Source organism: Epinephelus moara, chromosome 5 (genome assembly GCF_006386435.1).
Source record: "Epinephelus moara isolate mb chromosome 5, YSFRI_EMoa_1.0, whole genome shotgun sequence".
Classification (NCBI taxonomy): domain Eukaryota; kingdom Metazoa; phylum Chordata; class Actinopteri; order Perciformes; family Serranidae; genus Epinephelus; species Epinephelus moara.
In genome coordinates, this window is record NC_065510.1 from 1,806,142 (window position 1) to 1,821,098 (window position 14,957).

General features: G+C 40.7%; 1 protein-coding gene across 1 annotated transcript in view; it reads left to right on the forward strand.

Annotated features, from left to right (window-relative positions):
• LOC126390897 (uncharacterized) overlaps nt 1-14,957 on the forward strand; it is a 37,641-nt gene that overhangs the window by 6,883 nt on the left and 15,801 nt on the right. Inside the window, exons 2-5 of the mRNA XM_050045399.1 lie at nt 9,834-9,916; nt 11,177-11,257; nt 12,624-12,683; nt 13,661-13,834. Coding sequence (XP_049901356.1) covers nt 9,834-9,916; nt 11,177-11,257; nt 12,624-12,683; nt 13,661-13,834 — 398 coding nt within the window. The remainder of the gene's footprint in view (nt 1-9,833; nt 9,917-11,176; nt 11,258-12,623; nt 12,684-13,660; nt 13,835-14,957) is intronic.

Below are 14,957 nucleotides of genomic sequence, written 5' to 3' on the forward strand. Positions count from 1 at the left end.
GTCTTTGGGTGTGCCTTTGTGTGTGTCATGTGTTGGGTGAATGGGCCAAAGGAGGGGCAGATGACACAGTGTTCACCACAGACACTCATTAGCCCTGAGTTTCCTGTTCCTTGAAATGATTTAGCTAATGAGAGACAGGCCTAACTCCAGTCCAGCCACTGCACCCTCCCACTCTGTGACCATTTTCTTATGCCATTCTTACTCTGATTAGATGCTTGTTTTTTTGCTGTCCCTGAAATTGTACAACAAAGGCAATCAGATCAACACGTCTGCGTGTGCAGGCATTGTCATCGTTCCAAAATATAATGTATACTCTAATTTCATCATATGTGCACGAAAATAGTCTATCAGATGTCTGCAAGGCCACTTTACTTATCCTTTGGAAATAATCAAACCAAACTCACATTTGTACGTATGGAGTTTCCTCCATCCTGGACACAAGAAATTTGCTGCACTTGAGAGGAGTGTGGTTTGTTATCTGGCATTGATGCAGACTCAATGTTGGAAGGTTTTATAACCCACTTCCACTTGCCGCTAATTGGTTTGGGATGGCACTTAATATGGCGGACCCTCTATGCCAACAAGCAAACGGAGTGGAAGTGGGTAGGGAGAGGGTGTAGGGGCCGGACTGGAATTGGGCCAGAGACAGAGAAGCATCCACACTCTTTTGAATGGTAATGCTATTGTGGTGGTTTTTATTATTGAAAATGAAATTATTTGTGTGTGCTCTGCACAAAGAAATTTCAAGCAATGAAGAGTTCTTTTTATGTAGGTTTTACTATTCAGCCTTTTTTCAGCTAAGTTTCACTTTTCATTTATTTTGATTACACTCACATACTCATATTCATATTCATATTTAGATGCTTCCTAGTACAACTAGGACGATCTGTTTACCACTGAGCAGCTGCCAAAGGAGTAGAATAACAGCAGAACGCACATTCCCATTCAAATCATCATTGCAGGATGGTCAGAGCGGCCATTTTTATGTGTACCATTGCAAATGCAAAGACCAAATTAGCAGTGGAGGAGTAGTATGAAACATGGAGAGACGTCTTTCATCTTATCTCCTTTGCCTTGCTGCTAGAAGGGAACTGAGCATTGCTGGATTCAGGTTGCAGCATTACCCAACAGGGTTGTGTACTGAACTCTGTCCTTGTAAGGGTACCAATCGAATTACGTTGATCATGTGGTATACCAGTTCACGTTAAATCCATTGTTGCCAAATGATGGCAACTGAGAGAGCACATCTTGAGAACACTGGGTTTAGACAAGAGGCTGAAGTGCCACAAAGCATCCCAAAGCCTGGATGCCAACCGTGGAGCTCCAAGGCCGGCAACGGAGCTCTGCGGAGCTGCAAGGTTCAACTTCAGACAGGAGGCGATAGAATCTGGCTGTGGAGCTCCGATGGCTATTTCATCAGGTGCTCCACTGGCCGCATATTTGGCCGCTCTGTCAGCTGCTCCATTGGCCACTCCATCTGCTGCTCTATCGTCCTTCCTGCAAGCAAACCCATGGCTGTAGTACCAATCTGGTACTATTTTGGCGTAAATCTAGTAATAGCCTAATATCACGATCAGTATTTTGCTCATTTTCATTCTTGTGTTGAAGGTTTCTACCGGAACATGTTTAAATGTTTTAATGCTCAAAAAAACACTTCATTTTAATTTTTAATTTAATTTTATATACTTTATTTTCCTCATACTGTCAATGCTCGAACACCTGTTTTCACCCTCCGTCTGACATGCTTCATTTTAGCACCTGTCTTTTTAAGCTTGCCTCCCGAAAAAGCCCAGTCTGCTCTGATTGGTCAGAGTTTCCGTGTCTTCCCTATCTTGGCGTCTCTGCATTGTCATTGCAGCGAGGGAATGACTGTAACGGAGAACAGTGGCACCAATCACCAATAAAAGCTTCTAAATGCAACCAGACATGTCCCAGCAGGAATATGATCCAAAAATTGGGGAGAAATAAACAACATCAGCAAAAAATAAAATAAAATAAAGTTTACCTGACATTAGCATGTACGAGAAAGGACGAAGTAGCTACATGCATGTTGTGACTGTAACGGAGAATAGCAGCACTTTCTACTGTAAAAAGAAAAAGATCAAAGCTTGCGTGTAGCTCCATTAAGCAGTGTAGGTTACGTAATGTAAACACCTACAGTCGTGTGCCTGGAGCAGATGACCTTAAAAGAAATCTGGCACACTGTGAAGTTTAGCCAGTTTAGAAAAAACTGTTGGAAACAGAGTGGTTTTTGCTCACAGGGATAACTTTTAAATATATTTGCATCATTATTTAAAACTTTTTTTTACACATTTTATATAAACATCCTTTATTGTATATATAGGACACAAAGTACAGAAAATTACCCTTGAAAGACTAAAAATGAATAACACAACACAAAGCGTTGTGCTTTATGAGCAGCGGTTAAAACTGAGATAAACCGCAAAATAGAATCAGTTGAAATTATGTAAACAATGTGTGGGAACAGCACCTCTGTTAGGAACATAAACTGTGAGAGCTGCATGACTGTCTTGTGTGGCCTCTTGGGAGCAGCCTTAATTTGTTAACACTGACCGACGATATTTAAATAACAAGTTTTACTAAGAAATATAATTATCCATGACACTGTGTATTTTTTATGTCTCGTAGGTTTGTCTCTTGTCTCTATTTCAAGTGAACATAACCTGTAACAGAGTATGTGTCTGACTTTTGGTGCATTTGACTCAATTGGTGTCATGAAAAGATTTTCCTACCCCATACAACTGCCAACAGTGCCATATTATTGGAAGTTGTTTGTAATACCATATTTTTTTGTATTCAGAACTAATTCTGTGTAACCCATCCGAGCTTTAGCTCCCATGTCGCATTTCGAATAATCTCTTAAAAGTAGCTCCAGTCTTGAAGTCTATTTAATATTCTATTTAACATGTTATTTTCCTTTGCACATAATCAGCAAGACAAAAACTGAAAACACTATTGTTGAGAGAAGAGAGAGGTGTGCGTGTTAATATGGGTGTGTGTTTAAAAATGGGGAGGAAACTGTCAAGGCCACCCTGCCCGGCAGCCTTGAGAACCAGATTTCAGCGCAGGCGGTTTTCGTATCAAACAGTAACACCTGGTTTGTTACACAGAGCTCATTCTCGACGAGTGCCTCCCTTCAGCATTTTTGTAGCTGAAATAAAACAGCAGAGATATCGGTCCTTTTTTTACTGTAACGCCAGATGCAATCCATCGCCTTTATTGAAACCTATATGGCAATACTTTACATACTATACTTACAAAACTGTGCTAGTCTGTTGACATTTGACCAATTATGCATGAGCTCACATGCAAATAACTTTGTGCAGCATGTGGAAACCTGGCAAGCCCTTTTTAGTTGTCTTTAGTAGTTGATGTGAAAGTTTCCATGGTGTTTAATGTACTGGGTAAATATTATGAACCTTAGATGAATGAAAACCAGTCGGACTTCGCTGAATCACGCCAAAATGCTTGTTCATCAGAGAAGTGTCTTTGAATCAGTCATCTGACATATTCTTTATCTAAACCATAATGTTTCAGAGTTTTCCCTCTGGTGTATTCTGATGGCTGTGGGCTGGTCTGTATTAAAATCAGAATAATATGTGATGTCATTGTGATTACAGATTTATGGAATATCTTTAGCTGGGATTTGCCAAATTGTTAAGAGCTAGGGTTTTCAACCTTTTCTTAACTTAAGCTTAACTTAAAACGTATCTGAGGACCACCTTCCCAAATAAATGATAAGAAAACATAACATTACAAAAAAGGAGAACAGATCAACCAGGCTGTAAATATGTATTATGTATATATTTGTCCCTGAAGCCCGTCCCTTTTCCTTAGGGCATATTCTTTTGGCTTTCTGAAGCTGTTTTCTCACCGCTGTACAGTCACCACCCTGACAACCGCCTACCTGCAAGGGTGTTCCCTCAAAAAGCAAAGCATTTTCAGAAGCGGCTGCTGCAGCTACAGTCCACAGCTGTAAGGACAGGCAGGTGCTTTAGTGAGCACTGGCAGAGCTAGCTTGTAGCTACATACTTTAACTAGACAACAGAAATCAATGGAATTACCAATACAAAACTGTACAGGATTAAAGATATGGGTGATAATTTTGATTCTATACTTACTGAAAAAGTCTGTAATAAAAGACAATAAACAAATGCTTTATATATGCAAATGTTCTATTGTTTATCGACTACCATCCAGGAGCGCTGACATGTGTCTAGCTGCCGCTGGCATGGGGTTGTACATTGAAAATAGTAAGGGCATATGTTTGACACATGGCATTCAAGGGCGGAGTGTTTTGGCCTCAAGTATATGTAGGTCTGCTTCCACATGACACATAATAGTACACACCAGTGCATAGTATCATCAGACAGTGTGAATAAAAATAATTTTATTATTAATTATCAGCAATGTTGCGTTTAAAATCTAACTTAGGCCTTGTTCACACGGATACCGATAGAAATAAAAACTGATTTTTCTTTATCCCATGTAAAAAAAATTCCGGGTTTACATGATCAGTTCTAAAAATGATATCCCTGTTTACATGAAAACGCAGAAACGGCAGCTTTTTGTTGTAGTTAGCATGCCAGGCTAGTAGGTGGCGATACGCCATCTGTCAAACTCCAAACAGAACTCATGTATTCCTAAATTCACTACTTTATTAAAACTGTTTTAAACTTTGAAGTAAACCCAAATAATGTAACGTATATTTCAGGATAAGTACAGCATAACACAAGTGATGGTAAATTGAAACTCACTCACCTTGAATTCTTTAAACAAGTCAGGGTGTCTGTCTTTAAAGTGTTACGCCAGGTTTGAAGTGTTTCCTCCTTTGATCTGGAAACTTCGGAGGCACCGTTTGCATACTGGTTTTTGCAAGTTTATAATTACTGCGCTTTCATCTGCCTCAAATGCAGAATATCTCCACACACGACTCCTACTACCAGACTTTTCGACAAACCAAGGTGTTGTGGCTCCAGCAGCACTTGTAGAAGCCATTATTTCTAGCCAAGACGATGGAGAACAGGTGTTCTTCTTTGGCGCTAGTCCTCTGCACAGACTGATGCGCGTATACTGCCCCTGTCAGTTCCGACAGGAATCAACACGACCCGCTGAAGGCAAAGTTGTATCTGGTACTTACGGTACTGGAAAAAAACAGGTACCGACGTATTTTTTGCGTGTTGGCACCAACCTGGTACTGAAGTATCGGTTCTCATGACAACCCTAGGCACTGGTGATAAAAACAATGATAAACTACATTTTAATTTTATGTAGCAGTTAGCTGCTATGCATTTCCTAATATTGGGCACAGCAGACGTCTTTGTTTGCCGATGTAGTGGTGATGTTGATGCAGCAGTGCTAAGTTCATTTGTAAGCTCGTAAGTAGTCCCAAAAGTGCTAACAAAATGTTAACAACCCGGCATATATCCACCATATGGTTCCTGGGCGCCTAATGGGCATGCGCGAACTGGGTTGCAATCATCGTTTTCCAAATTCTCTGTCTATCCTGTTTACACGTCTCCATAGAAACGGATATTTTTTAAAAACTTTCACTTTGGAAGCTGTTTTTGAAAATCTCCGTTTTCGTTGAGAAAAACGCCGGTTACGCGTAAATTATAGGTGCAAACGCAAAGGTAAATACCCGTTTTCAGAAATATACGGAACCGTATAAACAGGCCCTTAATTTATGGTCAGAAATCCTGTGAATTCTGGGAACAGAGTGATATGGATATGATATGGGAACAAATAATCTTAAATCAATGGAAAACCTTTAGCACTACTTGATACACAGGTGTTTACACTGAAGTACCTGATAAAGCCTCTTCTCAGGACTGTGTGCAAACTGTTCTTGTTTCACGTCCCCCTCTCACCCCTCAACGCTGTTTTGTTGCACCTGTTATTGTGCAACAGTTTAAACCTTTATAATTTGTCTCAGATGTTTGAGGTGCAAATTGGTCATAGCCAGTTTCAGACTTTTCAGACTGCATACATCCACATTCATGTCACTTTGAATCTGCTGCATCAATAACAGCTGTGCTCAGCTCAAAACGTACTGTAAAGTAGCTGGTGGAGTATTCTATAGGCTGTCTTTATGTGATTTTATGTTGTAGGCATGGGAAATGTATTTCAGCTTCAAACCTATAATTTGACACTGGCTAAATGTGGATGGTTATCCAAACAAGCAAACTTCCTCCCTCCTTCTCTCTCTGGTTGTTCCTGCATTTTTATCTGCCTTTGGTCCTTCTGTGAGTCAGGAGGTGTTGTGGCTCTTAATGCCAAACAGATTCAGTTTCTGCTTATTCCAGAAGTTTCTGAACGGACGGTGAACTATTCCGGGACAGAGTTTTCTCCCCTCGCCTTTCATCTGTCAGCATCTTGTGTTGGAGGGAAAAGAATGTTGGCTTGAGACCGTACACTACACTCTCCCCAAGGACTTTTAATCTGTCATTTTTTCCGGAACGTGCAACTCCTTTTTCTGTATTGTGGAAAACCTGCGCTGTGTCTCAGTCTGCGGTGGTAAAGAAAGGCTCAGGACACAAAGATTGGTGCTTAGTCAGTGTGCGTCTTTCTTGAGCAGGCCTGGACACAGTGTTGTGACACACAACAGTACAGCAGAGGGGTCTCTGACTAACAAGGGAGTGTTCACTACTTTTATAGTATAGCAGAGTGTTTTTGACAAACAGGTCTACATACTGTAACAACAACTCTTACACTTCCTCATGTTTTTCTTGAGATTTGCTGTCTTTACTTTTGACGTATGGGTAATCTCAAACATCTCAACATCTTGTTGTCATGCCTCACAAAAATCCCGTCTCGCTAACCACTAAGGAACAGTCACAGTGAAGATACTACATACACGTTGACATAAATGATTTCTCAAAGTGTGACAGCCGTTAAATCAAGCACTAGCATTCTTCTTGTTTTTGTCTTACAGTTCTTGTTTTCTCAAGCATACTTAAGCAACAGGTGCAGTTAACTGCTTAGTCATTCTGACTATGATCTCCTTCATTATTCACTACTCTTCAGCAATATTTTCCACAGTATCGGCAGTTTTTTTTGTACAGTCATTGCAGCCTGTAGCCTGCTGGTGAAAGCTTTACACTTGTTGCACTCAACATAGGGTTGGGCTATATGGTTGTAAAAAATAATTCTATGGGAGAGTGAGCTGTAAGTTTCTACATCCTGTTCTGTTTCAATTCTTCAACATGTATATTATAAGTTTTGAAGACATCCTGGGCTACTGAAATAGGGAATAGAAAAGATACTGTGACTGTGGTAATACAGGCCTATTCATTTTAACACAAGTGATTTTGCCACTCACGTTAATAGGTAGAAAATTTACCGTTATTTTACTGACTAATGTAGAGTAATTAAGTTTGTACCCATTAAAAGATTAAAATAAACTTTTTTTTCAAGGTATCTTATATTGTTTGGGGGCCATTTAAATTGGCTAGTTGGTAATCACAGGATAATTCATAAACATTTTAAATTTGTATCTTGAGATGGCTCCATTCAAGCCTCCAAGAAAGTTTGGAATTTGGCAAGGATTGTATTGATTAGTTATATAAAGAATTGTATCGTCAGCAAAATGATTAATTGCCAAACGTTAAATTGCTCGGACAAAGAAACCAAGAGACAAGGGGCAGCCCTGTCTGCTGGATTTTCTTAGGCGAATGGCAGCTGACATTTGTCCATTGGTGATGATTTTGACTTAAGATTTTTTATAAAGCATGCTGACCCTAGAGATAAATGAAGGACCAAAGCCAAACTTAGCCAAGACCCTGAACAGATAAGGCCACTCAAGCCTGTCAGAAGCCTTGACAGTATCAAGAGTAAGAGCCATGCAAGGCTGGAACTTGCCAAGTGGCTGATGTTGAAGAGCCAACACAGATTACTGGCAGATGATTGTTACCAAATAAAGATTTTGCAGCATGGCGGAAAATGGTACGAGGCAATGCATACAAGGCTCGGTGTATTTTATGCAAAGATGTTTTTCAAATTCAGCACGATGGGAATTAAGGCGGTTACATCCTGCTTGGAGAGTGAGAAACACAAAATTGCCAGCAAAACTTGCCGACAAACACCACTTCTGATCTACTTCAATTGAAGTAGATCAACTTTTTCCTGGAGCAAAAAAGTGATGTTTTATGTTAAAATAAACATTTGGGCAAAATTAGGTATATTGGTGGGTAATTGATGTTGGTGCTTTTATTTGTTGTTTTTTTAATCCTCTTTTGTTTATTGTAAAATAAGTCTTAAACTTCATTCTGAGTGGCATTAAAAATAATTGTGCTGTGTGCTTCTTTTTAAATCCTTTTTCATGAAAGGATAATCATAATTTGTCCTCTTATACAAGCTTTTAATGTGTCTGGTAATCTTTATTATTCCATCATTTTTAGCTTTCTGATTAGCAACTTATTTGTCTACAATGAAGTTGGTGAATTCCAAAATCTACCAGCCACTCAATAGATTAGCCTTGTTTTTCTTTATTTGGTGAGTGAAGCAAATCTAGCAGCCACTTGCATATTTTACCAGCATTTGGCTGGTGGCTGGTGCCAATTTCCAACCCTAACTCTGAGTGTACGAAACCCCAACATCTCCAAAGTAGAGTTTCGCCTTTGTTTTAGGCTTATCGATGCCTCTTTAATCTGTTTACATCAACTACAAATACTAAAAGGAAAACACAAGTGTCGTCTAGCAATCACATGAAATGAAATACTCCTGGCACAGCTGTTGTGCCTCTTTGCTGTTGCTGCCATGAGTTTGTGGTAACTGATCTGCTCCAGCAGAGTGAGTGCTCATCTGCTTCGTGAAAATTTACTACCATCCAAGCTCAGATAGCGTTGCTGGCTTTTACCAAGGCTGGTTGTTATTTGTGTCAACTCCTTGAAAATAGAATTTATCTCAGAGGGATAACATGGTTCTGTTGATATTTAACAAGAGAGTGAAATATTTCTCTGTGGAATATTTCTAGTGCTTCTGGGTACCTGAACACTATTTCTGTCCAGGGGCCCTCGGATATTTTTGGCATAGTGACCTCTTAGTGTGGCATGAGGGCAAGGGAGGAGGATTCCCCGCTTTCGAACTCACACACTGGCCTGGGGCCATAGTAGCATGCAACATTAACTGGTTTCCAAGATCTTGACTCAGATACATCCTGACTAATCAGATTGCATATATTTGTTTCATGTTTACATCTCAAATTTGCACCTTGAATAACTTGAAATAATAAATCTTAAAACGTGAAATTTTTGATCAAAATCTTTTTTGATTGATTCCTTGTTGACGGATCTCAATCTCAGTGAAATTACAACAGTTACTTGTAAAGGCTGTGTCTTCATTAAAAAATGTTGTGCAGATTAAAGTTGAATTTACCATTGTAAGTCATTATACCTGTTATCTTACTACCTTTTTTTTGGCTTTTGCTAGTTAGAACAGAGCACATTTCTGGATGATATTTGTATAACAGCCATTATTGAACAAAGTGCGCTTTTATTTGAACATTTGCACTTAATAGATTTTTTTTTACTCCCTCACAACTGCCCAGAATGCTGAATGGTTTTATTCTTCCAAAACACGAGGAGACACATCAGACTAAATAAAGGCTCACACCCACCCTTTCCCTCTGTGTTTGCATCGTCCAATCACAAGCTGCCACAAGGTCACCTGTGTAGTTTTGCATGGGAAATGTCTCTGTCAACAAATACAGACACACACACACACACACAGATAAAAAGAGAAGCACTTAAACCTGGGAAGGAATGTTTATCTCCATGTCATACCTGCGTGCGTGTCTGTGTGTGTCACTTTAGGAGGGCCATGCGAGGAGGAGATGGAGGTTCAGCATGGAGCTCCTGACATGACAGACAGAAGAAAAGACCAAGGCTCATCACAGGTAGACTGAAAGGCTACTACACTATATAACCTATGGGTCAATTTACACTCAGTGATAGAAATACTAGGGTTGAGCCAAATACTGATAAGGACGAGAATCATCAGAGTAAATTGCGTCAACATCCTTACTGCGATGAAGGAAAATCTTTGTTTGGGTAGGTGTGTTCAGCTCTTACTCTTGTGGTTAGAAATGTTCTCCAGATCAATCCTGAAATTGTTCTGTAAATAGTTGTCTATATATAGCAACCTCTGATCAACCCATATCAATTTCAGGCATTTCATTTTTCAATCCCACCCTTATCCGGTTCAATCCCCGCCCATTCCAAGTACAGATACAGATATAGATAATTAAGGGGCCGTACACATGCTGCGTTTTTTGCTCCTTTGCACCTTTTGCTTTTTTTAATGACGCGCACGTGTTCCAGATCCCTGTTCCTCTCCTTTTCTTTCCTTTCCTTCTTCTTTAAATAAAAATGGAGAAGAAATTGATCATTTTAGTGCAGGGCTGCTAGATCTTTTACAGCTGTCCCATGGACAATACACACAAACAGCACCTGGAAGAAGATCAATTCTGCACTTTCAGTCGATCAATTCAGGTAAACAGACTATGATACGGTGCTTGTTGAGGTTGCTTAGCAATGTCAAAGGCAACCTGCTGCCGCACTCTTCAAAGGTGGCACAGAAATGAGCTGCACACAGCGCCTGACCTCGCGTTTTCCGGGCGCTTAAAGATGTGGCATGTGTACAGCTAAGTTGGTTGAACAGATAAAATACAGATAATGGTGTACATGCTTATCCCTGAGAAATACTGTCTTGAACTTAAAAGATGCTAAGCCAGTGAGTGAGGGAGATGCTGCATCACTAGTGGCCACTAGATGCTGACTTGAAACCTCTGGCTTCATGGGGGTCCATTCAATAGGGGTGAGCTTTTCCCCATCATGACACATTTTTGTCTCAAAATTATTTTCTCGGGGCTCCCAGCTGCTCACCTGGTAGAGCGGGCGTCCCATGTACTATGACTATATCCTTCCTGCAGCGGCTTCAGGTTCAATTTTGACCCACGGCCCTTTGCTGCATGTTATCCCCTTCCTCTCCCCCTTTCATGCTGTAGCTGTCCTATCTAATAAAAAAAGCTGAAAAAATGATTGCACTGTATAAACTATAACAATAATTTGGAATATAATCATTTTGTGTCTAGGTCTGACTCCAAGCTCTTCTTCAGTTACCTGAATATTGAGTGTGTGTGTGTTGTCTCGAGCAGGTGATGCTGAACAGTGAGGAGGGTTTGGACGATGATGAGAGAATGAAAAGGAGAGCCGAGAGGAGGAGAGCTAAAAGGAAAGTGAGTGAAAAGTATTCTGTTTGACTTAGGAGGGCTCATAAGCTGTGACCATAGAAATAGAATGAATAGAAAGGAGATTGACCTGTTTGTCATGGTCATTTGACTAGTTAAACAGAAAATGGCAATTGTTGTTAGTTATTGTTATAAGGTCAGTGGAGCCGTAAAGTGTGTTAATGTTTGGCATTTCGGCGCCATGTCACCATCTTGGCTTTTTTGGAGCTAGAAATGACCTTAGTTGGATGAGAGGGTAGACCTGTGAAAAACGAGGGGTGGATCTGACTAGCAGACAGCCTGTCAAGCAAATGGCCTTGCCCTTACGTATGCATAACTTTAAGCCTTTATAAAATGTAAACGGGTGACATAAAAAAATGTACTCTCTCCGTACAGTTGTCATGAATGTTAAAATTAGCTATAGAGACCAAAACTGTTTTTTGTACCAGGCTGTAAACATGTTTATTTATGCTGTAAAGTTTTGCATTTTAACAAAGTTGTCCGTTGGGAACTACAACGGTACTTACACAAATGGCCACCGCTCTGACTATCCTGCAATGTTGATTTTAACATGAATGATTCTCCTACTCTCATTCTATTCTATGGCTGCAACTACCAAACATAACAGAGCATCATACGGGTACAGAACCAGAACAAATAGATCCGTACCAAAAAAAGGGAAATTGGAAACTGTATAAACGGACTGCAGATAGCTTAGGAATTACACTGACTGCTCAACAACATTTAAAAATATAATTCAAAATACAGATGTATGATATTTGCCTCCATGTTGTCACATCACACATCAGACTGTGCTTTTCTAGCTGAAGGGTACAGTATGTAGTCAAAGAGGAGGAATGTTTGACATAAGAATGTGATGAATCCACTTGGCTTCATGTGGTAGCCATTTGTTTCTTTTATAGTTTTGTGAAATGTCCTAAATTAGAAACACAATACGGAACAAACTACAATGTATGCAACAGTTTAGTGAAGTTAAATACAATCTCTCTATCCCCACATCATCAATTTAATAGAAATCAAATTGTAAGTGTAGGGATAAATATATGTAGTCCATGTTGCAGCTCATGTCTGTTGTTTTTGACTCCTCTACTAACTGACATGAATTGTCTTCACTCCACCACCACACCCTTATTTACTCATGCCACCTGTTGCTCCACCTGTCTTCACACCATTTTACAGCTGCTACTGTATTTACCTCTCATGTTTTCAAACATGTTACCACACCCTCGTCATAACTGTTCCCTATTCTCCCCTTTTATGACACACCTAAATGCACGTGCCTCATCACCTGTGTTCATACATAGGCCTATCCCTGTGCCATCCCACAGCCACCATGTCCATGCTTTCCTTTCAGAGGCAGAAGGAACGGAAGAAACTGGAGAGAGAGGAGAGGATGGAGGATGCCTCAGAGCAGGTGAGAACATTAGGGCCTGAATGTAATCTGTCATCCACTGTTATTTTGCTAGAGCGGTCTTATCAGTACAGACAGCAGAGTTTGCATTAGCGTAGTAAAACTTTCAACAGCAAACATGGTGCAATGCGCAGTTTTTGGATGTAAACTGGACCAATGTGAACACAATGTAACATTTTCGTAGAAATTATTGTATGTTTCACAACTGTTAACACTTTGCCAGCCACTGCCTAGCTCACAAGCTATCAAACAACATAAACACATAGAAGATTACCATTCTGATGCGCAGTTTTAGTTACAGATTCCTCACCTGAGACTCAATTATATATGGCCAGATCACTCCCATGTTTCCTCTAAAGCTAATGCTAGTATCACCGTTAGCAACGTTGCTCTGAATCAACAGCGTTGCTGTGTAAACATTGTGCCCAGCCTCCAGTCTCCCCAGGTCGCTCCGGTGAGTAAGTGGCTCAAAACCTCCTTTCGCATTGTTAATTATCACTGTTTACAGAGTTAGCACGGCTAGTGGTGCTAATATAGTTAACAATGCTAAAAGGGTTTTGAGGCTCAAAACAAAGCTACTTAGTCACCGGGGCTACCTGGGGGGAGACCACAGGGTGGCTGCCATGTTTCAACAGCAAAACCATTGCGACACCAGGACGGCCTTACCAGCAGTAATCTCCGAATGAGTGGCGTTGCAAGGTAGCTCCCACCCTACCTGGTGGTGAGCATTGCAGATTGGCCAAGGCTAACGTTAGCTAACCAGTGAAGACCAAAGTGGGCACTGTTTTCCATGTTAACACGACTAGCCAGTTGTGTAAACAGAAAAAAGCAAATGCATTGCTCAACATTCCATTTTAAAAACAATTATTTGGACAGCTTATTCCTTTGTGTTTAATATCTATCTAATAACATCTCCATTAAACCCCAGTAAGAATATGTGACCAGAGTCATTTTTTAATAATGCTTTTCACTTTTAACAGGAAGACGAAGCGACTGGAGCGGCGTCAGAGAGTGAAAGTGAGGAGGAATTGAAAGAGGAGGAGAAATGGACCTCTGTTCGTCCCCGAAACAAATGCAACCCTGAATCAGTCCCTGCCCTTCTGACAAGACAGAACAAGAGCAACGGCCAGCTGCCCTACAGAACCTCGGAGGAGGTGGGTTAAAGTGAGGTTGGCATGCTTGTAGTATATCATTGTTCCTTCAAAATAAAATGTATTATAAACCAGAGTACCTGGTGACCAGGTATTTATGTCAGCAAAGTCACAGAGTTACCTGATGGTTTGACAGTCTGCAGTGTTCTTCAGCAAAGTATCCAGTCGAACCTTTCATGAATGAGACATTGAATCTGTCTCTGCTCACTGTAAAGTTGGATGTATCCTCCTAGTTAATTTAATTGCTTTGAAACTGGTTCATGCAAAGTGGCAAACTTGATTAAGCAAACTGGCTTTTCCTGGCATTGCCGATTTGCCAACAACATGCCATATTTTCTTTATGTTGGGAGAGTACTCGAAGCAAAAGTCACTTTGTAAATAGGGCTGTGTACCGATACACGCTGCAAATGTGACACTGTTTCCTGCTTGGCCGGTACCTGCTGGACCAAATCACAACGGAGATTGTGGTGCCAGATTGTGTGCTTAGCGACTAGTGAGTTTGCAGTTTTGAGAGAGAGAGAGCTTGTGTGTGTGAATTTGAGGCATGACAGAAAAGTTGCGGCTAAAAAATTAAGTGGAAGTGCAACAAACTGCAGTTCCTTGACTGGCCACTTGAGGCTGGCTCCAAGAGTGAGTCAGTCCCCATAGGCACTCAGGTTAAAATGTCAAACATGTTTATGCCCTGGTACAAAAATGGTTTTGGTAGGGCTGGGCGGTATACCGGTTTGTACCGAAAACTGGTATTTATTTTCGTTATGATATGAATTTTTCATATACCGCCATACCGGTGAATAGCCCAAACAATGTCCGGAACGTGTGTGGCGGGAAAGTGTTTCAGCGGGGACCCATTTCACCGCTGTACATCACAGGCACGCTTGAGTGGGTGAGAGTGAGAGCATAGAAAAGTTTAGAGGCGAGAATGGCTGCCGGAGAGAGTCCTGCGGCTCCACTGGCAACGGGAGCGGCGCAACAACCCCCGTCTGTCACGCAACAACTCTCTATTTTACGCGGCTCTTCTATCATTGTCGCACTATGCTCCCCTACGCGACCCTCCAGCAGATAAAAACTACATGAAATAGTGTGCTAAACGAGCACAATGTGTTTTTAAATGAATAAACCATTATCA